The sequence below is a fragment of the Pogoniulus pusillus genome, chromosome W (assembly GCF_015220805.1).
Source record: "Pogoniulus pusillus isolate bPogPus1 chromosome W, bPogPus1.pri, whole genome shotgun sequence".
NCBI classification, from domain to species: domain Eukaryota; kingdom Metazoa; phylum Chordata; class Aves; order Piciformes; family Lybiidae; genus Pogoniulus; species Pogoniulus pusillus.
Genome location: NC_087308.1, coordinates 5,614,187 through 5,641,411, shown reverse-complemented (window position 1 = coordinate 5,641,411; position 27,225 = coordinate 5,614,187). Strand labels below are relative to the sequence as shown.

Here is a 27,225-nt window from a genome sequence, read left to right as displayed (position 1 = left end):
GCAAGCAGGAAATTTTGAAGAGTGATTGGATGGAAAAGCAAACCATTTCTTTGGCTTACTGCTCTCAAACAAGCAGTTTAGTCCCACAGCGGACTCCAATACCATTTTGTTCTCTAGTCCATCACCGTGTGATTTGATTCAGTTAATAAAAGGGGAAAATATGCTTTTTGTCAAGCAGATAACTATATGTTAAAGTAGCAGCTAACAAACCAATTCCTAGTCTTCAAGTAAGAACATAAAGCTCCAATGAAAAATGTAATTCATGAACACAGCACATAAACAATTCCCTTAAGGAATTTGAAGCAACTCCCATCCAAATTGAATGTAAATGTGATGGTTTCCAGGCAAAGACAATACAACACTATACTTAATAATGCAGCCACTAATTGAGTACATTCAGGGAAGTGATTGTCCCCCTGTACTCAGCACTGGTGAGGTCATATCTTGAGTACTGGGTTCAGTTTTAGGCTCCTCAATCGAAGGAGGACAATGAGGTGCTGTAGCGGGTCCAGAGAAGGGCAATGAAGCTGGTGAAGGGACTGGAGAACAGGTCTTGTGAGGAGCAACAGAAGGACCTGGGTGTGTTTAGTCTGGAGACAAGGAGGCTGAGGGGAGGTTGTAGTGAGGTGGGGGTTAGCCTCTTTTCCCAGTAAAATGTGTTAGGATGAGGGGAAATGGACTCCATCTGCAGTAAAGGAACTTTAGATTGAACATTAGAGAGAACTTCTCCAACGAAAAGGCTCCCCAGAGAGGCAGATGAATCACTGTCCTTGGAGGTGTTTAAAAGACACAGATGTGGTGCTGAAGGACATGATTTAGTATCAGACTTGATAAATTTAGATAATGATTGGACTTGATTATCTTATAGGTCTTTTCTAACCAAAACAATTCTATGATTCTATATTCCACTTCCAGTGTAAGGAAATTACCACCATCACCACTAGAAGAATTTATTTCTACATAACCTGTTGAGTATTTTCAAATAAAAGCTCTTATACCACATGCTCACATTTAAACTGGCCTTAAATTTATTAAGATCTGATAGTAATTCTTTTTCCTGCTGAAAAAAAATCCCAGCAGCATGACAAGGAACTATTTAGTATGGACTTAACTGCTGACTACTGAGCTTTGAGTGGGTACGAAAAGATAATCTTTTGAGAAGACACAAGTAATGATGCAAATCAGCAGAGATGAGCACACAAAACTTGTAACAGTTCATTGGGTAGTTTGTTGGGGGTGTTTTAAGTAATTTTTGCTTGAATGCTTCTAATTATGGGCCAAAAACAGTGGATTATCCAAATTTCCTTCTCTATGAGTTTCTTCTGGAAGGAAAAAAAAAAAAGTTAGGTTTGAAATAAAATTGTAACCAGCTGCACAATCTGAGAATTATGAATTATGTTCATTGGACATTTAGTGCCAGGTTTCGGGGAGAGCAAGAATATGCTTCATTCAATTGTATAATAATTACAGGATTTTCATTATTTTTCTTATTAAGCTATTTATTAAATCACAAGCATCTATTATTCCCAATTCAATTAATTGGTATACCACGTGGCACATGTTTCGGGGTGTCAAGATTTTCTTTTTTTTACCAGCATTCACAGAATCCCAGCATGGTGGGGGTTGGAAGGGACCTCTGGAGATCATCTAGACCAAGCTCCCTACTAAAGCAGGATCACCCACAGCAGATTGCTCAGGATTACATCCAGGTGGGTTTGGAATCTCTTCAGAGCCTGGTCCAGTACTCCAGCACCCTCACAGAAAAGAAGTTTTTCCTCCTCTTCAGACTGAATCTCCTGGGTTCCTGTTTGTGCCCTGTGCTGAGTTGAGGCTAATTGGAATATTTTCATGAGAGAAATTAGATCATTGGTTGTGAAAAGAAAATAATGATGAAGTCTATATCATTCACTGGTTTGCTGAGAGGGATAAAAAGCCAAAATGCAAACAATCTCAGGCATTCTGGTCTGTGTTGTTTGATCTACTTGCTTCCTCTTAACTCTGCTCTGATATCTTTCCACTAATCTCAGCTAACAGAAAACATGGTCTGGATATCAAAAACATTCTGTACACAGCTGCAAGTGACAATGGTCCAACTTGGAGCCTATGTCAGAGAGCTCCAAATCAGACACATGGTTGTCCACTTGGTTTCTGGAGTCATAGATACAGAGGTTCAGAGACAAATTACACTCCAACAGAGAAAGAAATACTAGCAGCCAACAAAGGAGCAAAAGCACCTTCTGAAGTGATTTGAACTGAGTCACAATTCCTTTTAGCTCCTAGATTGCAAGTTCTGAACTTCACGTTCAAAGGCTAAGTTTCAACACTGCATCATGCCACAGATGCAACCTGGTCTAAATGGATGGCTTCAATAACCCAAAGAGCATGAATGGGTAATCTCGAGTGACCTGGTGTGGTGGAAATGATCACCAAAAGGCCAGAAGGCACAGACTGTACAAAACCTCCAGAGGAGAGTGTAACTCGGCTGAGGAAGCTCCTCCTTACGGTGATCTCTCTGATCAAGAAAAGAACTAGGCTTTGTTCACAGATGGCTCCTGTTGTCTTGTTGGGAACAAGCACAGATGGAAATCAGCCATCTAGAGTCCTACCAGGAGAATTACTGAAGCAAGGGATGGAAAAGGTGAACCCATTCAACTCACTGAGATAAAAGCTGTCAAACTTGTTCTTGATGTAGCTGAACATTAAATTTGCCTATCCTTTACCTCTACACCAACTCATGGATGGTAGCCAATGCTCTGTCGGGTTGGCTAAAAGAATGGTTGGCAGAGGAAAGGCAAGCCTATTTGGTCTGCTGATCTGTGGCAGGCCATTGATGCTCGTCTGGAGAAGACTCCAGTAAAAGTGCAGCACATGGACGCACACATGCCTAAGAACAAAGCCACTGAGGAACACCAACAACCATGAGGCAGATCTAGCTGCTAGTATTTCTCAAGTCAATATGAACTGTGATCTTAACTGGAAACACAGAGGTAAACTGTTCTTAGCTCGGTGGGCCCATGATTCTTCTGGACATCAAGGCAGAGATGCAACCTACTGACAGGCATGCGATAGGTCAATTGACTTGTCCATGGATGGTATCACCCAAGTCATCCATGACTGTGACATTTGTGCTGCTATTAAGCAGGCTAAGCGAATCAAACCCTTATGGTGAGCCCTTATGCTTGATCTATTTGCTTCCTCTTAACTCCGCTCTGATATCTTTCCACTAATCTCAGCTAACAGAAAACAAGGCAAGTTTTGCTGGCTTCTCATTCTGTTTCTCTATCTGGTAAAGTAGAGGTAGAAAGAGAGAGGTAGCTTTGAGCCCCTTCTGGGCAGTTTCTTTGTCTGGGAGGGAGTTTGGATTTCTGTATTATTACTTATTTGTATATAACTGTAAATACTTTTGAATATATTGTATATATATGTGTGGCCATTTGAGCTGATCCTCTAGCTCAGACATAGGGGAAAGATGAACATTCCAGGCATAGGCCAAATAATAGCAACAATAGATAAATTAATATAATTTCATTGGAGCATCAAGAGCTCAATGTCTAGAAGCACAGCTTGTTCTCCCCCTTTCTCCCGCTGGCTTCTGCTGCTGCAGCTTCGCCTATTGTCCCTGGCTGCTGTTTTGGCTGCTGCTGCTTCTGCTGCTTTGCTGCCGCTTGACCCCTCCCCCATCTCCCTTAAGGTTATTGCATTGCTTTTCTTTTTCTTCCTTCCTTCTCTAGTTATTATCTCTCTTTACATTGTTATACTTATACTGTAAGAAAATACAATTTCATCTTTCCCTGACTTTCAAAAAAGGGGGGGGTCTGTGTTGTGAATTTCTTCCCGGGGGAGGGATCAGCCCAAACCCGGGACAATATGCTTGTAAATTTTGCTTTGCTGTAAATATAGCTTCATCTTACTTCCAAGACATCTAAGCTATTCTGATAAATTCTAGTAGTCGGGGGGGAAAGTTCCTAACCCATGTCATGCCCATTGGCCCTTGTCCTGTCATTGGGTACCACTGAAAAGTCTGGTCCCATCCTCCTGACCGCCCCTTTAGATATTTGTCAGCATTGAGAAGATCCCCTCTGTCTTCTCCAAATCACATGGCCTCAAATCAGTCCATCTTTCCTCATTGGAGAGATGCTCCAGGCTCCTCAGCATCTTCATTGCCTCCACTGAACTCTCTCTAGTAGTTCTTTGTCTCTCTTGAACTGAGCAGCCCAGAACTGGATCCAATACTCCAGATGTGGCTTCATTAGGGCACAGTAGAGGAGAACCTCTGTTGACCAGTTGGCCACAATCTTAAGGCATGCCAGGAGACTATTCAACAGCGAGGGGTTTGTTTTTTCTTTTCAGTCAGGGTTTAGTCAATGTAATAATAACCAGAACTACTTACCAGAACTCTGTAGTGTCAGTCCTGAGAGATCTTTTAAAAGAAGAAAAAGAAAAGGATGTGTGGAGGATGATACACACAGAGATCTTCAACAAGGTTTGAACATTAAGTTTATAAGTCTTTATGAATGCATTCTATAGACTCTACATATTACATCCTCTCCATCACAACACAAGTCTCCATGCTAAATTACTCCTAGGATAAAAATCATCTGTACTGCATGGACGGGCTTAAACCAAAACCATAAACTGTTCTTTCACATTTGAATAAAGGTAAAACAGTATTTAAAAAGCAGGACAAGAGCATATGAGAGTAATTGATAATTAAGAGCATGAATGTTTCTGATTCAGACTTGTATTTTCTGTACTCAACAGGAAAACATTTTACATTCTATTCCTACTGTTCCATCTTAAATCAAGAGTCAACTTACCAATGCCAGGTGATACTACACGCTCATAATGGTAAGGATTTACACAGACACTGTCACATTTTAAGTCAAAAGCATACTGACAATATTTAACATGCTTGAGTTCGTTTTTATGAAGATCAGGCCACCTCCAAAGACGAGCGTAGATCACATGAGGGAATCCCTTGCGACCAGCCACCTAAAAAGTTAGACGCAAAAGTTGATTGGGAAGGTAACAAGAGGTTTTGGGTTACTTTGTGAGAAGCAAAGATGGAAGAGGACATGTGAACAAAAAAAAAAAAAAACAAACAAAAAAAACCCCATAGAATCACCCAGGTTGGAATGGATCTCTAGTGGTCATCTAGTCCAAACCCCTGCAGTAGTTGAGGACATCCTCAACTAGATCAGGTCACCCAGAGCCCTGCCAAGCCTCACCTTGAATATCTTCACAGGGATGGGGCCTCAACCACTTCTCTGAACAACCTTCTTGCATACCCCCTTCAGGTACTGGAAGGTGGCAATTAGGTTTCCCCAGAGCCTTCTCTTCTCCAGGCTGAACACCCCCAGCTCCCTCAGCCTGTCCTCTTAGCAGAGGCGCTCCAGCCCCCTGACTGTTTTTGTGGCCCTCCTCTAGATCCGCACCATCAGGTCCACGTCCTTCCTGTATTGAAGGCTCCAGAGCTGGACACAGTACTCCAGGCGCAGTTTTACCAGAGCAGAGTAGACTGACAGAATCCCCTCTCTTGATCTTCTGGCCACACTTCTTTTGATGCAGCCCAGGATGTGATTTGCCTTCTAGGCTGCAAGTGCACAATGCTCATGTCCAACTTCTCATTGACCAGCACCCCCCAAGTCCTTTTCCTCAGAGCTGCTTTCTATCACCTCCTCCCCCAGCCTGTATTGACAGTGAGGGTTGTTATGATTCAAGTGCAGGACCCTGCACTTGCTCCTGTTGAACCTCATGAGGTTCACCTGGGCCCACCTCTCCAGCTTCTCCAGGTCCTTCTGGATGACATCTCATCCTTCCAGCTTACCAACAGTACCACTCAGCTTGGTATCATCTATGAACTTGCTGATGGTGCCCTAGATTCCACTGTTTATATGATTGATAAAAATATTAGTACAGGTCCCAGGACAGATCTCTGAGGGACACTGCTCGTCACTCTTCTCCATCTAAACTTTGAGCCATTGACCATTTCCTTCTGAATTCCTTATCCACTGAACAGTCCACCCATCAATCCCTTGTCCACTGATGCAGTCACTATCATAGAAAGCCACTAGGATGGTCAGGCAGCATTTAGCCTTGGTGAAGCCATACTGGCTGTCTTCAATCACCTCTCTGTCCTCCACATGCCTTATCAGACCTTCTAGGAGAATCTACTCCATAATCAGAGGTGAGGCTGACAGGATGGTAGTTCTCAGGGTCCTCTTTTCTGCCCTTTTAAAAAAAATGGGTGTAATGTGTCACATCCTCCAGTCACCAGGGACTTCACCTGACTGCCAGGACTTTTCAAATATGATGGAGAGTGGCTTGGCAGCTACATTAGCCAATTCTCTCAGGATTCTGGGATGCATCGCATTGGGTCCTACAGACTTATGTATGTTCATGTTTCTCAGGAGGTCACAAACCTGATTTTCACATACAATGGGAGAAACTTCCCTGTCCTGGTCCCCACCTTGTGATTTTTTAACTTGGAAGGTGTTAGAAGAGAGGTTGCAAGTGAAAACTGAGGAAAGAAATTGTTGAGGACCTCACCCTTCTCCTCATCTGTTGTTACTAACTCACCGTTCTCGCTCTTCAGGGGGAGTATGCTCTCTTTTACCTTCCTTTTTTCATTGATGTACCTGTAGAAGGCCTTCTTGTTATTCTTTGCATCCCTTGCCAGGCTCAACTCCAACCGTGCCCTGGTCTTCCTGACCTCATCCCTACACTATCGGGCAGTATCCCTATACTCTTCCCAGGATACCTGTCCCTGCTTCCACTGCCTGTTACAGCTCCTTTTTGCCTTTTCATTTAACCAGCAGGTCATGTCTCAACCATGATGGTCTCTCCCCTTCCTTGCCTGATTCCCTACACCTGGGTATTGAGATCTCTTGCACTCTATGGAAAGCATCCTTAAAGATCTGCCAGCTCTACTCAGCTCCCTTGTCTCCGAGGGCTGTTTCCCACAGGGTCCTATTTACTAACTCCTTGAAAAGATGGAAGTTTGCTTTCCTAAAATTTAGAGTCCTGACTATGCTTCTCATCTGCCTCACAACCTTTAGGACAGTGAACTGCACTAGCACAGGTGGTGCAAAGTTTACCCAATTCTGTACTTAGCAGGAATAAATTTCTAGCTGGGTTTTGCTAGGGTTAAGTCAACATCAGGATTCTTCAGAAAAAATCCTGGATACAAAATGGCAGCAGCAGAATTTTTGCTTAATGTACGATGTATGGACACCTTCCCCACCATAGATGATGAAGCTTTGCCCCAAAAGAAGAGAAACAAGGCATTAAGCTATGCTATAAGGAATTTACAAGTAAATGAATTCCAATCCATTATAATGGACAAAAAAACACCACCAAAACCCTCAAAATCAAACTCCATGTTTTTAGGGTAGACAGAACATGTCATCTGTCCTGGAACAAGGAAATCATGACCCAAAATATGCAGGTGCTGAGTACTGATGGTGTAAGGCTAATGTAAATCCTCAGTTCAGACTCATCAGGGTACCTTAAGCAAGGGATCATAGGTCTTTCTCCACATTGCTGACCAAGACAGAGCTAAACAGAAGCCTGCAGTGAAAATACCAGTCAAATTTGGTACATGGACCTACTTTTTACTGTCACACACATGTTTGTTTAGAACAGCTGATCCAACCCTTCTAAAAACAACAAAAAAACCCAAAACAAACAAACAAAAAAATTAACTACTGCAACAGTCCAGAGCTCCATTCATAAAACATGCCTACAAATGGGGGCGAAGAGGATGATGCAAGAGAATAGCTACTCTTCCTCAACATTCTAAGAACCCTGCATCACTTCTGCTCCAGCTTCACTAGGAGGAAAACATCTAATTTTCACTGGTACTAACCTGAAGCCTCCCATCCAGTGTTCTCTGTATTGTAACACACTTGCTAGGATGAGCTCCATTTGTGGTTATAGCTGTAATCAAAGAATCCAATTCATCTTTTTTCTCCTTTAGCTTTTTAACTAAACTTTCTATTGCACGTTTGGCAAAAGTTTCACTTTCTCCACCTTGACGATGGCACATCAAGCTGTGGACAATGCTCAGACAAGCATCGTTACTTGTTGGTGTGTTAGTAATAGACATATTTGTCACAGCTTTTGGGTTGTCTTTTTTTGTTTCAGATGAAGTTTCAGCTTTTGGGGGGTTCTTATGATTTTCAAGCTGATGAACAAGAGATGATCCGAGTTAAGTGTTAGATGTATTGTCTCCTGGTAAAACCTAGGAGGAAAAAAATATCTACATTAGGATTGTTTTTTAACAAGTTGCAGATCATGTTTCTGAGTAAATCTGTGGCTTTTTTTCTTCTTTTTAATTTCAAGCTAAGTGTAGGGTATTAAAAGCACACAAAAAAAATGCATTACTTAAACATGCTTAAGACACTGCTTGCACAGGTTGAGATAATTTTTTTTTTTCCCCTAGTAACAGTATTTCAGTCAAGATTATAGTTTATATACATGCACACAGAGCATGTACATATAGAAAGGTAGTGATCATTAGGATGAACAGTTTCTGAACCAGGAATAGGAGAAAGATGACAATGATTTCATGGGTTTTATAGTAATAGGATGAAACCAAGGGAAAATACTGACAGAGAATCAAAGGGGCATTAAACAGAATCAACTGTCATCTTTATTTAACAGTTGTGCTCAAGTAGTTCAGCTACATCCTGACCTCAGATTAACTCTTATTTCTCTTTTTGCTACTTAGGCAGAAATTGTACATGGCCTTTAGATTAATAGACATTTATGGAAGCTGCATTGCCATGGACATTTGCCTCAAACAGACTGCTTCTCTGCTTCCTTTTCTTTGTATTCAAGCAATGGTTACAGCCCAGTGGTTTGTTCCTGGAACAGGATGTTGTTGTTCAAACACTGTGTGAGCTCAAGGCAGTTACCGCCACTTTAAAATACAACCAAGCCTGTGCAAACAAGAGCGAAGTAACCGTCACCTGGAATACTGAGGGTGCTCACTGTCTTGCAACCACCACAATGCCATGCACGTGTGTCACAAGAATGACTCGGCAGTATGGGAGCCCTTATGTGCCCGCACCATCACACAAGCAGCACGTGATCCACCCCACTATGGGAACATCTCTACCAACTGCCCCCCCACTGAGCACGGGAATGAAGAGGAACTTATGGATTAAAAGCAACACTGTGAACTGTCAGGTGTGCACACACTACCAAGGCGGCATCAACCACACAGAACACTGCTGGAACTCAGAGTGGTGACGCTTTTCTCCTCTTGCCTCTAGTCTCATGTCACTTCTCTCTCCACTCCTTTCTCTCTCTCTAAGGCACATAATAAATAATTGTCTCACCTGCCTTAAGAGCAAGCTACACAAATGCATAATCAATAAATCTACAGTTATTCCAGCTGTTTCAGTGTCAGTTTACCTCACCCCTCAGGTATCACTGAAGAACTTCCTGCAAACCCTCCCTTCATAGGTCAGGTCATGACAACATTCATGGAAATTCTTATTGTCTGGCACATTTGTCTTTACTTGTCTGTATCTAGCTTCTTCTAGACAAATAATTTGAAATTACTGAAAAAGCCCTTCCAAATTATTCTAAACAGAACTGCCACAATTAAACTAAATATAAAATAAATTAGTTTCTTTGGTTATTCATAGATTTATAGAATCTTAGAATTGTCTTGGTGGGAAAAGAGCTCCAAAATCACCGAGTCCAACCATTGATCCACCACCGCGGTCATTAAACTACATTTCGAAACGCCATATCCACACATTTCTTGAATGCCTCCAAGGATGGTGACTCCACCACCATTCAAGCAGCTCTGGCTTTAGGTAGTCATCCATGAACATCATTCTACAAACTGTGTGGTCTGATTTTCTTAAGACACTGGCAGAAAAATAAGTGATTAGTTAATATTTTCTCCCAATTTCTTGAATACAGGATTTCCCCCCCCCAGTACACCGAAACATCACAAACCTTTCCCCTCCCTCCATTTTTCATAGTCGCATAAGGATGCTTCTGAACCAAATTTCTCCCAAAGGTAAAACTTTTAGGTGACTGTTGAGTACGCTCCTTAAAGTTTCTCATTTAATGTTAGGGTTTTTTGCATTTCAACTCAAACCTCTTCTAAAAGTCAAGCTTAACCTGCCAGTTACTATCCATGGCAACTCGCATGAATCTCTAAGACTTTGCCAGCTAAATCAGAAGAGAACATAATTTTCCTTAAATGTAAAGCAGTATGACAGAGAGATATGCATAAATAATCATAAATAAGGAACTTGATAAAGCAATTAGTCAAAAGAGCCCTAAATAAAGATGCTTAAAATTAGACACAACTCTACTACATCCATAAATGAGAGCTTTGCTTGCTGACTTCCAGAAGACTAAGATCAAGCAAAGAAATCCTTATTTAAGCAGAATAATCCTCAGAAAAGTTGAGTCACTCCTCAGATGCCACTGCGCTCAAGAGAAGCTTCTGACTGTTCAGCACTATTGAAAGTGGGGCCACTTGTTTATGATTTTGAATACAGTTACATGCAGCTGGTGACTGAGCCAGGACCCTCCCTTCAAAAGTCCACTCACTTGAAATCCTGTATTTAACCTTCCATTTTTGATCCCCAGAAAAAAGGGGCTGAGATCTGTGGTTGTCGACCTGGCACTCACTGATCCAAAGCAGCAGAAGCTTAAATATGTTTTGCAAACAAGCCAAATCTTCACATCCCACAAAGCTCATGAAACCGCTCTACAAGCCCATCTCTGAATCACTGGACTAGTTTGAAGCTAGCTAGAATGTTTTGGTGAGAAGAACTAGATTACAGGCTGTGAACGGAAAACAATAGTGATGTCTACTTCCCTCACATTCTTGCTAAGGAGTATGGGAAGAAGAAATGAAAACATTAGATAACACTCTTGCCATTTTTCTCTCACTCTTGCTTGGGCTGCTGGCTAAGCAACATCTTACTCCCTAACCTCACCTTCCATTTGGACTAACCCACTTGGCTTCTTAAACCTCTGGCCGAACCTCTATTCTTCCTTAGGACTGGGGTAAGGTTGAGAGGGGCAGGGAGAAGGTGAAGGGGTGGTTTAGAGCCCCTCCTGGGGACTCAGGTTTCTGGGAGGGGAGTCGTGTTTCTGTATTACCTTTTACCTTGTATATTTCTGTATATAACTGTATATACTGTAAATATCTGCTTGTATATTGTGCTAGCTGTAAATAAATAGCTTCATTCGTATTTCCAGAGCCGATTGAGTCTAGTCTGGGTGATTTCTAAAGTGTGGGGGGTGGGGAACACCCAAACCGTCACATATTTTTATTTGTCACTCCAACTAGGGGCAAATTCATTTTGAGTAATTGTTAATTAACTCCGGGAATCAGAATGAGGCCAATGAAGCAGCTATTTTACTCAGTGGCGACCTGATTCCCGAGATGATCTGCCATGGGCAGCCAAGAAGTGGAACACCACTGAGCAGAGAATTAAGCTTCTGAAGGAGTTTGCTGTGAAGGAAGTGCTTCACGGAGATCATGGCACACATAAGCCTGATGACATTCCTCTTGGAACAGGTCTCATGAAGAAGCTTATTGAGCTTGCTCCTTCATCCTATGCTAACATCTTGGCTAGCAAGTTTCTATCAAGGAGTGAAAATGGAAGGTCTTTCACTGTTGGTGAATTCACTGACCAGCTCAGGCAGATAGAGGACAGACTGTCATATTTTGCCATAATCTGTGCCATAAAAACTCTAGGTACAGAGATGAAAGAAGGCATTTAGAACGGCATTAAGAACAGCATGAAAGAACTGAAGGAGGACCTTAAAAACATGGCCAATCAGGTAAAGGATACCACCCCTGCGTCATCTGAATAGGTGCATGTTTCTGCCATCAGGAACAGACGCCCACCTCCTACAAGGCAATTCCAGGGCAAGAGGAAACAAATTCCGCCCAGACATAAACAATCACATGCGTCACTGTGAGTAATTCTGCGTGACACGTACGGTGAGAATATGAACAAATGGGATGGTCAACCTCTTTCAAAGAGAGTCAGGGAACTGCAGAGTGGCAGAAACAGAGGAATCAATGCCAGAAAAGTAGCTGTCACTTCTTCAGCTTCCCAGAGAAACTGCAATTAATCCAACAACTGCAATTCCACTCACAACAACACTAATCGCTGTGTACACCCCACATGCCATGTTCAGCATTAGGGGTGCCCTGCCTCCAGCCAGGAGGAGGAAAGGGATAGTGGAGAGAACCGAATCTATTGGAATGTATTCATTAGGTGGCCTGGCAGTTCAAAAGTTCGGAAGTACAGGGCTTTAGTTGACACAGGTGCTCAGTGTACTTTAATGCCATCAAACTGCAAAGGGACAGAGTCCATATCTATTTTTGGAATCACTGGTGGATCTCAAGAGTTAACTAAATTGCAGGCTGAAATTAGTTTAACAGGTAAAGAGTGGAAGAAACATACTATTGTAACTGGTCCTGGTGCGCCTTGCATTCTGGGAATCGACTTTTTGAGACAAGGTTGCTTCAAAGATCCTAAAGGTCACAAATGGACTTTTGGAATAGCATCTGTAGAGACTGAGGATGGTAAATTGCAATTCTACATTAGACACGAACTTTCAGATGAGTCTGCAGTTGTGGGACATCATGACATAGAGGATCTGGAAGTGCCAACTGCTACTCAAACTGTACACCACAGGCAGTACAGAACTAACCATGACTCTTTGCTGCCCATGCATCAGCTAATTCGTCAACTGCAGAGTCCGGCTGTCATCTAGAAAGCTCATTCACCTTTCAACAGTCCCATCTGGCCTGTGCGCAAGACTAACGGAGACTGGCGACTGACAGTTGATTTCTGTGCCCTCAACGAGGCGACTCCACCCATGAGAGCGGCTGTGCCAGATATGCTGGAACTCCAGTACGAGCTGGAATTGAAGGAGGCTAAATGGTATGCTACCATAGACCTTGCTAACTCTATTCCCATAGCAAAGGAGTGCAGGCCTCAGTTTGCATTCACCTGGAGAGGAATCCAGTACCAATTCAACCGTTTGCCTCAAGGGTGGTAGCACCGCTCAACCATCTGTCACTCAGTCATCCACAATGCACTGGAGAAAGGTAAAGCTCCAGAGCACATCCAGTACATCGACGACATCATTGTGTGGGGCCAAACTGCTGAGGAAGTCTTCGAGAAAGGTAACAAAATCATTGACATTCTGTTGCAAGCAGGTTTTGCCATTAAGAGAGACAAGGTCAAAGGACCTGCCAGAGAAATTCAGTTTCTGGGAGTGCGGTGGCAGGATGGTCGCCGTCACATTCCTCAGTATGTGATCAACAAAGTCTCCACCACGGCAGTTCCCACCAATAAGAAGGACACTCTCTCTTTCTTGGGTGCAGTGGGATTTTGGAGACTACACATTCCTGGATTCAGTCAAATAGTCAAACCTCTGCATGATGTGACTCGTAAGAGAAACAATTTCGAGTGGGGACCTCAACAACAAGGAGCCTTTGAACAGATCAAGCGATAAGTAGTCCATGCAGTGGGCTTGGGACCTGTGCGATCTGGTCCAGACATCAAAAACATTCTTTACACAGCTGCATGTGCCAATGGTCCAACTTGGAGTCTTTGGCAGAGAGCTCCAAAAGAGACATGTGGTCGTCCCCTTGGTTTCTAGGGTCGTGGCTACAGAGGTACAGGGGCAAATTACACCCCAACACAGAAAGAGATACTAGCAGCTTATGAAGGAATGAAAGCAGCTTCTGAAGTGATTGGAACTGAGTCACAATTGCTTTTAGCTCCTAGACTGCCAGTTCTAAACTGGATGTTCAAAGGCAAAGGTTCATCACCGCATCATGCCACAGATGCAACTTGGTCTAAATGGATGGCTTTGATAACCCAATGAGCACGAATGGGTTATCTTGACCGACCTGGTCTGGTGGAGGTGATCACCAACTGGCCGGAAGGCACAGACTGTACCACACTTCCAGAGGAGAAAAATAACTCGTGCTGAAGAAGCTCCTCCCTATGGTGATCTCTCTGATCAGGAAAAGAACTATGCTTTGTTCACAGATGGTTCCTGTCGTCTTGTTGGGAACAAGCGAATATGGAAGTCTGCAGTTTGGAGTCCTACCAGGAGAGTTACCCAAGTGAGAGATGGAGAAGGAGAATCCAGTCAATTCGCTGAGGGAAAACCTGTCCAACTTGCTCTTGATGTGGCTGAATGTGAAAATTGGCCTATCCTTTACCTCTACACCGACTCATGGATGGTAGCCAATGCTCTACGGGGTTGGCTAAAGGACTGGAAGAAGAATGGTTGACAGAGGAAAGGAAAGCCTATTTGGTGTGCTGATCTATGGCAGGACATTGATGCACGACTGGAGAGAACTCCAGTGAAGATGCAGCACGTAGACGCACACATGCCTAAGAACAGAGCTACTGAGGAACACCAACACAACCAGCAGGCAGACCAAGATGCTAAGATTTCTCAAGTTGATACCAACTCTGTTCTTGAACTTGATTGGAAACACCGAGGTGAACTGTTCCTAGCTCGGTGGGCCCATGATTCGTCTGGACATCAAGGCAGAGATGCAACATACCGATGGGCACGCAATTGGTCAATTGACTTATCCACGGACGCCATCACTCAAGTCATCCATGACTGCAACATTTGTGGTGCTATTAAGCAGGCTAAGCGAATCAAGCCCTTATGGTATGGTGAGAGATGGTCAAAGTACGAGTATGGTGAAGCCTGGCAGATTGACTACATCACTTTACCTCAATCTCGTTCTGGCAAGCAGTATGTGCTGACGATGGTAGAGGCCAGCACCGGATGGCTGGAAACCTATCCAGTTCCACATACGACTGCACGTAACACCATTCTTGGCTTAGAGAGACAGATCATGTGGAGACATGGAACGCCCAAGAGAATCGAGTCAGACAATGGCACTCATTTCAAGGACAATCTAGTGAAAAATTGGGCCAAAGAGCACGGTATTGAGTGGATCTACCACATACCCTAATATGCACCAGCTTCAGGGAAGATTGAGCGCTGCAACGGTTTGCTAAAAGCCATGGGGGGTGGAACTCTGAAAAACTGGGACAAACATTTAGCACAAGCTACCTGGTTGGTAAATAGCAGAGGTTCAGTAAACAGAGCAGGACCTGCACAATCAGATTTGGTCCAAACAGTAGACAGTGATAAAGTTCCTGTTTTACGTGAAAAGAATCTGTTAGGGAAAACTGTTTGGGTATTTTCTCCTTTGGGCGAAGGGAAACCTGTCCGAGGGGTGGTGTCTGCTGAAGGTCCTGGTCACACCTACTGGGTAATGCAGGAGAATGGTGAAACCCAGTGTATTCCACAGAGAAATTTAACCTTAGCTGAGAGAGTTTAAATTCAGAGTGTATTATACAAGGTGTTAGGAGTTTTCTGTTCTAGGTACCATTGGCATCCAACAATGAAAGATTCTATGAGAGAATCTACCTTACATGAGCATGAACCCAATGTGACCTGGGAGCCCCTGTTCTCGTCTCATCTGTGAGGAGACAAACTGTTCTAAGCTTTTCAGTCACCTATATCTGAGATAGATGGAATGAAGTGTGAACTGAACTTGTAATATCCATTAGTGTAAATATTGTTTTAGATTAGATTAGTTCTTAGCAATACTCTAAGTGAAGTAGGGGTGGACTGTGCTAGTTTGAAGCTAGCTAGAACGTTTTGGTGAGCAGAACTACGTTACAGGCTGTGAAAGGAAAACAATAGTGGTGTCTACTTTCTTCACATTCTTGCTAAGTAGTATGGGAAGAAGAAATGATAACATTAGATAACACTCTTGCCATTTTTCTCTCACTCTTGCTTGGGCTGCTGGCTGAGCAACATCTTACTCCCTAACCTCACCTTCTATTTGGACTAACCCACTTGGCTTCTTAAACCTCTGGCCGAACCTCTATTCTTCCTTAGGACTGGGGTAAGGTTGAGAGGGGCAGGGGGAAGGTGAAGGGGTGGTTTAGAGCCCCTCCTGGGGACTCAGGTTTCTGGGAGGGGAGTTGTGTTTCTGTATTACCTTTTACCTTATATATTCCTGTATGTAACTGTATATACTGTAAATATCTGCTTGTATATTGTGCTAGCTGTAAATAAACAGCTTCATTCATGTTTCCAGAGCCAACTGAGTCTAGTCTGGGTGATTTCTCAAGTGTGGGGCACGGGGAACACCCAAAACGTCACAATTACACATTCGAGAGGTGCTTTAATACCTTTCTACATTATTTTTGAACGTGCAAAGAAAAGCAAAATGCAAAAAGTGATAATTTTAGGAGATAGACTTTGAATCTGAGGTTCCAGACATGGAGTACTAAATGTTTTGCTGAACAACACACTTGTGTGAGATGTTTACTTGATGCAAACATGAAATATCAAATCCCTTCCATAGCACATCTCCCAGACAAGGAGGTGATCCCATGCTATGAGCTTTGATTTATAGCCAAACATATTGAACAAAGATCATCATACTTCCCTCCACTCCGGAATATCATTACAAAATGGTGGGGGTTGGAAGGGACCTCTAGAGATCATCTAGTCAAACCCCCTTCTAAAGCAGGGTCATCCATGATAGGTTGGCCAGGATCATAATGTCCAGGGAAGATTTGAAATATCTCCAGAGGAGGACTCCACAGCCTCTCTAGGCAGCCTGGTCCATTGCTCCAGCATCCTCACAGGAAACAAGTGTTTCTTCATGGTCAGGTGGAACCGCCTGGGTTCCAGTTTGTGCCTGTTGCCCCTTGTCCTGTCAATGGGTATCACTGAAAAAGGTTTGGTCCCATCCTCCTGACCCCCACCATTTAGATATTGGTAAGCATTAAGATGATCTCAAGTCTTCTCCAGGCTAAACAGTCCCAGGGCTCCCAACCTCTCACCTCAGAGGAACCTGTGATGGTTTGGGTGTTACCCGCCCCCCTGCTTATGAAATCACCCAGGCTAGACTCAGCCAAGCTGGAAATTACAGTGAAGCTTTATATTTACAGCTTAGCACAATATACAAGCAGGTATTTACAATATGCACAGCTATATACAGCAATACACAAGTTAGAAAGGTAATACAGAAACACAACACCCCTCCCAGAAACCAGAGTCCCCAGGAGGGGCTCACAACCACCCTTCCATGTCCTTTCCATCCCTCTACCTAATCCCAAACTTTGCCTTACGTTCAAGGTGAGTTTGGAGAATTGGCATGAGGGGTTAGGAAGCAGAAGGATTAGTTAGACAGCAGGTTAGGGAGAGAAGGACAGGCAGCCAGAGAGCAACTGTATTATCTATGTTTGTGTTCTTGTTTTTATACATCTCAGCAAGCCTATGAGTGAAGTAGACATCACCATTGTTTCCTTTTCACAGCCTATAATCTCTCTCACTAAAATGTCCCAGCTAGGCTCAAACTAGCACAGAGCCCCAGTCCCCTCAGCATTTTTGTGGCCCTCCATTGGACTCCCTCCAGTAGTTCCTTCCATATCATAGAATCAAACAGGTTGGAAGAGACCTCCAAGATCATCCAGTCCAACATATCCCCCAGCCCTATCCAGTCAACTAGACTATGGCACTAAATGCCACATCCAGTCTTTTTTTGAACACCTCCAGGGACAGTGACTCCATCACCTCCCTGGGCAGCCCATTCCAATGCTAATCACTCTCTCTGTGAAGAACTTCCTCCTAACATCCAGCCTATACCTCCCCCGGCACAACTTGAGACCGTGTCCCCTTGTTCTGTTGCTTGCTGTCTGGGAGAAGAGATCAACCCCCACCTGGCTACAGCCTCACTTCGGGTAGTTGTAAACAGCAATGAGGTCACCCCTGAGCCTCCTCTTCACCAGGCTAAACAATCCCAGCTCACTCAGCCTCTCCTCATAAGGCTGTGCTCCAGGCCCCTCACCAGCTTGTTCTATTCCAAACACTATGAACACAAGATTTTTAGCAGCACTTATGCACACTCTTGGACGTACATAAATTAGCCTGAGAACTTTTAGTACTGGTGTATCCTTGTCAGAGCTATTGTTACACACATGTACAGGGATGCTAAAGATGATAATGTAAGGCAAGTAAGTGTGTCCAACAGGTAGAATTTAGCATTTCTATCTATGCCATTTATCTGAAGATAACTTGGCCATTATTCATTGTAACATACTGTAGAAAGGTCTAAGCAAATCTGCATGCAGAATATCCATTGTGAGGAGCTATGACTTGAACGTTACAACTATGGTCAAGGAAATAAAACCCTCTATATTGGAGTAAGACCACAGTGGGTTAGGTTGGACATGAGGAATCATTTCTTCCCTAAAAAGGTTGTCAAGCCACCGGACAGGCTGCCCAGGGCAGTGGTGGAGTCCCCATCCCTGAAGGGATTTAAAAGCCATGAAAATGTGATGCCAAGAGACGTGGTTTAGTGATAGACTTAGCAATGTTGGATTAATGATTAGACTCAATGACCTTAAAGATCTTTTTCAGCCTAAATGATTCCATCATTTACCAGCAGTCCTGACTAACTGGGGAGGTCCCAACTGACTGGAGATTGGCAAACATGACACCCATACACAAGGGACAAAAAGAGGATCTGTGGGACTACAGACCTGTCAGACTGACCTCAGTGCCAGGGAAGGTCATGAAGCAGATCATCTTGAATGCCATTATGTAGCATGTAGAGGGCAAACAGATGATCAAGCCCAGTCAGCATGGGTTCAGGAAAGGCAGGTCCTGCTTGGATAATTTGCTGGATTAAAAACTGTCGGGATGGACAGGCCCAAAGAGCAGTGGTGAATGGAGGAAAATTCAGTTGGCAGCTGGTCACTAGTGGTGTTCCCCAAGGCTCAGTATTTGGGCCAGCTCTCTTTAATATCTTTATCAGTGATCTGGATGAGGGAATTGAGCGCACCCTCAGTAAATTTATAGATGACACTAAATTGGGCGGGAGTGTTGATCTACTTGAGGGTTGGAAGACTCTGCAAAGAGATCTGGACAGGCTGGATCAATGGGCCAAGGTCAATTGTATGACGTTTATCAAAGCCAAGTGCCAGGTGCTGCACCTGGGTCACACCAACACCATGTAACACTACAGGCTTGGGGTAGTGACTGGAAAGTTGCCATCAGAAAAGGACCTGGGAGTGCTGGTTGACAGATGGCTGAACATGAGCCAGCAATGTGCTCAGGTGGCCAAGATGGCAAACAGCTTCCTGACCTGCATCAGGAATAGTGCGGACAGCAGGAGTAGGGAAGTGACCATGCTCCTGTACTCGGCACTGGTGAGTTCACACCTCAAATGCCATGTTCAGTTTTGGGCCCCTCACTACAAGAAAGATATTGGAATTGCTGGAACATGTGCAGAGAAGGGCAACAAAGGTGTTGAAGGGTCTAGAGAACAAGTCTTACAAATCTTACAAGGAACAGCTAAGGGCCAAAACCTTATTTCCAAGTTGCTAAAATAAAGGTAATTTATCCAAGAAAAAGTAAAATTGTTTGTTTAAAGCTGCCCCTGATGCTCTGGGAGCACAATTTACCAGTAACAACCACCTCAGTCACAGATTTCCAGTGTGTTAATAGCAAGCAGTAAGGCAATGTGGCCAATTAGAACAACGCACAAAACTACACCTTGCTAAAATATTTAACACGACTGAAAGACGTGAAAGAACCTTGCATAAGCTGTTGCCTCCCATATTAGACAAACTCAGAGACAACAGAGAAACAACACATTTGAGAGCTTTTAACCACCAAAACCTTACTACCGAGTTTTGCTGTTTAATAATGCAGTGGTGAAAGTTTTATGATAAATATTATAAAGAAAAATCCATAACTAAATAAAACAAAAGGCAGCTCATAATTTAAAGATGGAGAAGTGATTCAACTGCAGATACTTTCTAGCACGTTAGACTATTGTCTACTTGCCCAAAAGGTGAAGAGGAACAAAATGTTTGTAGAAAGAACAATTAGCATTAAATAGCAGGAGAAAGAGCACCAAGAAGGTACCACACACCACTGTTCTGTACAGCAAGAGCTAATGCTCCCCAGAAGACTACTTTTGTGTGTGGATCGGAATCATTAGTATCAATTCTGCTCATCTGGCACATGAGCTGGCAGGCCTTGCTGAAAGGGCTTTAAACTAGAGTGGAAGGGGGAAGGGGTTAAACACTAGAGACAAATTGAAGAAGGCTGAGGGTGGTAGGCCAGAGATGGGGTAAAACCAGCAGCCCAGCTAAAGTGTATGTACACTAATGCATGCAGTATATAGGTAACAAACAGGAAGAGCTGGAAGCCTTGGTACAAGAAGAAAACTATGATGTCACCATCACAGAAATGTGGTGGGAGGACTCACACAATTGGAGTGCTGTAATCAATGGCTACAGATTCTTCAGGAGAGACAGGCAAGGGAGAAGGGGTAGAGTGGCTCTGTATATTATGGATTGTGCCAGTTTGAAGCTAGCTAGAATGTTTTGGTGAGAAGGATTAGATTACAGGCTGTGAAAGGAAAACAAACAGGATGATGTCTACTTCACTCATAGGCTTGCTGAGAGATACAAGCACAAGAATCCAAACAGATAAGGCACTTCTGCTGGGGAGCTCGGAGCGGCATTTTTTTTTCCCACTCTCTAGCCTCTATGCCATTTCTCTGATTAATCCACCTTGCTTCCTAATCCCCTGGCTAAACTTCCATTCTTCCTTGGGATTGGGGTAAGGTTCAGAGAGGGGGGGGAGAAGGTGGAAGGGCGATTGGGAGCCCCTCATGGGGACTCAGGTTTCTGGGAGGGGTGTTGTGTTTCTGTATTACCTTTTACATTTCTGTATATAACTGTATATACTGTAAATATCTCCTTGTATATTGTGCTAGATGTAAATATAACCTTCATTCATATTTCCAGAGCCAGCTGAGTCAAGTCCGGGTGATTTCAAAAAGGGGGGGGGGGGGGGGGGGGGGGGTGGGGGCAGGGGGGCAGGGAACACCCAAACCATCACACAGATGCTCTGGATGTCACAGAGGTAGAGATTAAGGATGATCAAGTCGAGTCTTTATGGGTGAGAATTAAGGGGAAGGCCAAAAGGGCTGACATCCTGGTAGGAGTCTGTTATAGACCACCCAACCAGGAAGAAGAGGTTGATTTATTACTCTTTAAGTAACTGGAGGCTGCCTCAAGATCACCTGCCCTTGTTCTTGTGGGCAACTTTAACCTGCCAGACATCTGTTGGGACTTTAATACTGCAGAGTAGAGGCAGTCTAGAAGGTTTCTAGAGTGTGTGGAGGACAACTTCTTATCTCAGCTGTTCCATGAGCCTACCAGGGGTGCAGCCCTGCTTGACCTGCAGTTCACAAATAGAGAGGGGCTGGTGGGGGATGTGGTGGTTGGAGGCTGCCTAGGGTCCAGTGACCATGAAATTATAGAGTTTTCAATATATGGAGAAACCAGGAGGGGCATCAACAGAACCTCCACACTGGACTTCTGAAGGGCAGACTTCAGCCTATTTAAGGAACTAACTCAGAAAGTTCCTTGGGAAACAGCCCTTAAAAACAAAGGGGTCCAGGAAGGTTGGATCTACTTCAAGAAAGAACTCCTGAAGGCACAAGATCAGGCTGTGCCATTGTGCTGGAAGATGAGCTGACAAGGGAGGCAGTCAGATTGGATGGGCAAGAAGCTTCTGAAGGAATTAAAGATAAAAAAAGACAGTGTATCACCTTTGGAAAAAGGGAAGCTATCCCAGGAAGAGTTCAAGGATGTTGCTAGGTCTTGCAGGAAAACAATTAGAGATACAAAAGCCCATTTAGAACTTAGGCTGCCACTGCTGGTAAGGAGAACAAAAAATGTTTCTATAAATATATTAATGGGAAAAGAAGGGGCAAGGACAAACTCCAGTCATTAGATTGAGAGGGGAATATAGTAACAAAGGATGAGGAAAAGGCAGAGGTGCTTAACACCTTCTTTGCCTCAATCTTCAATAGTGGGACAGGGTGTCTCCAGCCCTGCAGAGAGAACTTGACAAGCTGGATGGGTGGGCAGAGGCCAATGGGATGAGACTGAACAAGGCCAAGTGCAGGGTTCTACACTTTGGCCACAACAACCCCAAGCAGCACTACAGGCTGGGGACAGAGTGGCTGGAAAGCAGCCAAGAGGAAAGGGACCTGGGGGTACTGGTAGATAGTAGCTGAACATGAGTCAGCAGTGTGCCCAAGTAGACAGAAGAGCCAACAGTATCCTAGCCTGCATCAGGAACAGTGTGACCAGTAGGACAAAGTAGGTTATTCTTCCCCTGTACTCAACACTGATCAGGCCACACCTTGAGTACTGTGTCCAGTTCTGGGCTCCTCAATTCAAGAGATGTTGAGATACTGAAACATATTCAGAGAAGGGCAACAAAGCTGGTGAGGGGCCTGGAACACAGCCCTGTGAGGAGAGGCTGAGGGAGCTGGGGTTGTTTAGTCTGGAGGAGGCTCAGGGGTGACCTCATTGCTGTCTACAACTACCTGAGGGGACATTGTAGCCAGGTGGGGGTTGCTCTCTCCTGCCAGACAACCAGCAACAGAAGAAGGGGACACAGTCTCAAGTTTTGCCGGGGGAAGTATAGGCTGGAAGTTCTTCCCAAAGAGAGTGATTGGCATTGGAATGGGCTGCCCAGGGAGGTGGTGGAGTCACCATGGAGGTATTCAAAAAAAGGCTGGATGAGGCACTTGGTGCCATGGTCTAGTTGATTGGACAGGGTTGGGTGATAGGTTGGACTGGGTGATCTTGGAGGTCTGTTCCAACCTGTTTGATTCTATGATTCTCTCTGTCAGTAGCTATCAAAATACAAGATGCATGACAGCATAAAAGGATCTGGAGAAGAGTTTTAAGACAACTCCAAGTAGTAATTCTTTCATCTTGACAAAAATCAAGCAGCCAATTCTTGATGAAAGAAATCGATTTGCTGTAGCTGCCTGACAGCAGCTCTCAGCAACTTTGTTTCCACCTGTGTACTTAAACCACATTCAAAAGTACCTCATGAATCCAACAGATTTATCCTGGAAACGGAAAAAAAACATTTCTATGACATTACAGAATTGCCAGGCTGGAAAAGACCACAAGATCATCAAGTCCAACCATAACTTAGTATCTCCCTGTACACAACTATTAGGTCACATCACTAAGCACCTCATCTAAACATCTTTTAAACACCTCCAGGTATGGTGACTCCACCACCTCCCTGGGCAGCCTGTTTCAATGCCTGACAACTCTTTCATATAGAAATTTTGCCTAATATCCAATCTAAACCTCCCTGGCGCAATTTCAGGCCATTTTCTTTTGTCCTATCAACTGATATTAGAGAGAAGATTGACCCCCCCACCTCACTACACCCTTTTTTCAGGTAATTGTAGGTAGCAATGAGGTTTCCCCTCAGCCTCCTCTTCTCCAGACTAAACAATCCTAGTTCCCTCAGCTGCTCCTCACAAGACTTATTCTCTAGACCTTTCACCAGCTTTGTTGCCCTTGTCAGAACACACTTCAGCACCTCAACATCCTTCTTGTAGTGAGGGCCCCAAAACTGATCCCAGTACTCAAGATGGGGCCTCACCAGTGCCTAAGTACAGAAGCATGATCACTTCCCTACTCCTGCTGGCTACACTATTCCTGATAGAGGCCAGGATGCTGTTGGTCAACTTGGCCACCTGAGCACACTGCTGACTCTCACTCAGTGAGCTGATTATCACTATGCCCAGATCCCTTTCTGCAACTTTCAAGCCACTCTTCCCCAAGGCTGTAGCACTGCATGGGGGGTTGTGACTGAAGTGCAGAACCTAACACCTGGCCTTGTTCAATGTCATACAGGTGGCCTGAGCCCAGTCATCTAACTTGTTCAGGTCCCTCTGCAGAGCCTTGTCTCCAGCAGATAGACACTCCTGCCCAGCTGGCTGTCATCTGCAAACTTACTGAAGGTGCACTCTATCCCCTCATTGAGGTAATAAAGACTATAAACAGAACTGGCCCAAATACCATGCCCTTGGGAATGCCACTAGTAACCAGGCACTAACCAGATTTAACTTCATTCACCAACACCCTACCCTAGATCAGGCTGGCCAGAGCCCCATCCATCCTGGCATTAAACACCTCCAGGGATGGGGCCTCAACCTCCCTGGGCAACCCACTCCAGCCTCTCACCATTCTCATGGTGAAGAACTTCCTACTCATGTCCAGCCTGAACCTACCCATCTCAAGCTTCACTCCATTCCCCCTAGTCCTGTCACTCCCTGATATCCTGAAAAGTCCCTCCCCAGCTTCTTTGTAGGCCCCCTTCAGATACTGGAAGGTCACAATAAGGTCACCTGGGAGCCTCCTCTTCTCCAGACTGAACAGCCCCAACTCTTTCAGTCTGTGCTCATAGGAGAGGTGCTCCAGCGCTCCGATCAACCCAGTGGCCCTTCTCTGGACACGCTCCAGCACGTCCACATACTTCTTGTAATGGAGGGTCCAGAACTGGATGCAGTACTCCAGGTGGGGTCTCACCAGAGCGGAGTAGAGGGGGAGAATCACCTCCCTCGACCTGCTGGCCACACTTCTCCTGATGCAGCCCAGGATCTGTTTGGCCCTCCAGGCTGCAAGTGCACACTGCTAGCTCATGTTGAGCTTCTCATCCACAAGCACCCCCAAGTCCCTCTCCTCAGGGTTGCTCTCCAGTCAGTCACTGCCCAGCCTGTATTTGTGCTTGAGATTGCCTTGACCCAGATGCAGGACTCTTTGAGTCTGGCCATCCAGACAGTTTTTAACTCAGCAAAGAGTGTGCCTGTGCAGACATGGGCAGGCAGTTTGTCTAAGGGGATGCTGTGGGGAACCATCTTGAAGGATTTACTGATGTCCAGGCACATGACATCCACAGCCTCATGCACTAAGCAGGTCATTTGTTATAGAAGATCAGGTTCATCAAGCATAAACTGTCTTTCATAAACCCATGCTAACTGGACCTGAACCCCTGATTGTCCTGCGTCATGGCCCTCAAGATGGTCTGCTCCACAACCTTCCCCAGCACAATGTCAGACTGACAGGTCTATAGTTTCCTGGCTCCTCCCTACAGACATTTGCCAACTTCCATTCAAGTAGAACTTCCTCAGTTAGCCAGAACTGCTGATAGATGATGGAAAGGGGCTTGGAGATCAACTCTGCCAGTTCCCTCAGCACTTCTGGGTGTTAAGAACCTCATCCTTATCCTCATCTTTTGTCCCTATGGTTCTCTCTGCATCCAGTAAAGAGTAGAGGTTCTCCTCAGCCCTCCTTTTGTTGTTGATATATTTACAGAAACATTTTTTATTCTCTCTCACAGAATTGGCCAAATTAAGATCTAGTTGGGCTTTAGCCCTTCTAATTTTCTGCCTGCATGATCTTTGTTCTTCCTTATGGTCCTCCCAAGTTGCCTGCCCCTTCTTCCAAAGCCCATAGATTTTCCTCTTTCTCAAGATCTAACCAAAATTCTCTTCATCAGGCCAGTTTTCTTCCCCACTGGCTCATCTTCCAACACATGGGAATGACCTGTTCTTGTGCCTCCAGTATTTCCCTTCTTGAAAGCCGTCCAACCTTCCTGGGCTTCTTTGCCCTCCAGGACTGCCTCCAAAGAGATTCCATCTACCAGCCTTCTAGGCAGGCCACAGTCTGCCCTGCAGAAGTCAAGGGTGGCAATCTGCTGCAGGTTTGTTAAACTCCTTCAAAAAACTAACACCACAGTAATAAACATCAAAATGCTTGGCTTTGAACGCGTAGGGGGCAGAAAACATTGGAAGAGGCGGCACTACTGTGATATCACTACACAAGCACAGGTTTTAAATCCTTAAAAGATGCATTTTGGTTCCACTTCCCTTTTTCTACATTTTATTTATGAAAAAGCAGACAGTTAAAAAACACCTCTTCTTTTCAGCACAGGCCTCTGTATGGTCAGTAAAGGAAGATCACTAGAAGGACATAACACCATGGGAGTGCAAAGGGCAGTAAATTCCTCTACAACTGGATTTTGTTCCACAACACAGATCGTGCTACCTGACCTCCGAAAGGCCACCCTTGATGTCTCACAAACAAGATGTTATTTCCACCTTATCCCAGCATCTGAGATTAAAAACTGGGAATGGCAAGAGAGATTAGAGTAAGAAAGCAGAAGGTGGTGGAAATCCTCACCATAGAGTGCCAGAGCAAAGCTGAGCTTTTCCTCAGACCCTGCAAGATCCATCTTCTCACAGAAGGTTTCAACAAGGACAAAGAGTAATTTGTCAAAATCTCACAAACAGAGGAAAGAATTGCAGCCAGGCCAAGCAATAAAAGGAAGAATTAAACCTTGCTCAAGCAGAAGTACATGCTTATGCAAGAAGCAAATCAAATACATTCATAAATGCAAAGAGAGAAGAAACTCCTCATAGCAATATGGCCAAGATCAGAGGAAGGCCAGAAGGACAAGTTGTCTACTTATCATGAGGCTGAAATATGAAAGCAGGTTTCATTTTATAGGATGGTAGAGTTATTTCAATAACCCGGTATGGAATTAATTGTATTACTGAAGGATGTAACAAAAGGCTCACAGAAAAGAGGAGAGCTAATCACAGGGTCTGAAATTGCTCCTGCCTGTTGACAGTGGCACACTATTCTTAAACCAACATCATTTGAGAAGTGATGGCAGAAGACACCATGATCCTACCTCCAACTACGTGCATTTGACAATAATTGGTTTTCAGGAGCACAATTGGGGGTCAAGGCCATAACACATCTAACCCACAGCTAGATCACCTCATAGATTAACCTGCCTTCCATGATAAAACCTTTAAGACTCAACAACAGAGCAAGTCACCAATCTCCCCAAAAGCAGGGATGGGAAGGAAAAACACTATAGAAGGACAAATCTTTAATCAACATCTCTTATAATGAGCACCTCCACACTATCTGAAATAAAGCTATAAGCCCCGTTTTCTGGTATTTGCAAAGATGGCAGGTTTCAAAGAACTAAAGGCGAAGCAGCTCACACAAAACCAGCCAGGACATTTTGCAACACAAAGAGAACCGGCTCTCCAAACGGCAACAGCTGAAAGTTTAACGGGACAGACAAGCTAAAGAACCTTTGAAGAGAATACGATTTTTAAAATATACTAAAAGTTTGGAGCATAGTGGAGGGATTGTATTTTTTTTCTCGCTAAGGGAAAGGGAGGTAAGTGGGGAAGGAGCCGAGAAGGGGGATTCAGCGTAACGGGCCCGAGAAGTCCCTGGG

At 44.3% G+C, this 27,225-nt stretch overlaps 1 protein-coding gene across 3 annotated transcripts in view; it reads right to left on the bottom strand.

Moving 5' to 3' along the window:
* LOC135192885 (mothers against decapentaplegic homolog 4-like) overlaps window positions 1-27,225 on the bottom strand; it is a 69,365-nt gene that overhangs the window by 41,666 nt on the left and 474 nt on the right. For all 3 annotated transcript variants that reach the window (XM_064176264.1, XM_064176265.1, XM_064176266.1), the window contains exons 2-4: window positions 7,868-8,242; window positions 4,818-4,992; window positions 4,391-4,420 (exon numbers count right to left, since the gene is read on the bottom strand). In XM_064176264.1, the coding sequence (XP_064032334.1) occupies window positions 4,391-4,420; window positions 4,818-4,992; window positions 7,868-8,107 (445 nt within the window). In that variant the 5' untranslated portion in view covers window positions 8,108-8,242. The remainder of the gene's footprint in view (window positions 1-4,390; window positions 4,421-4,817; window positions 4,993-7,867; window positions 8,243-27,225) is intronic.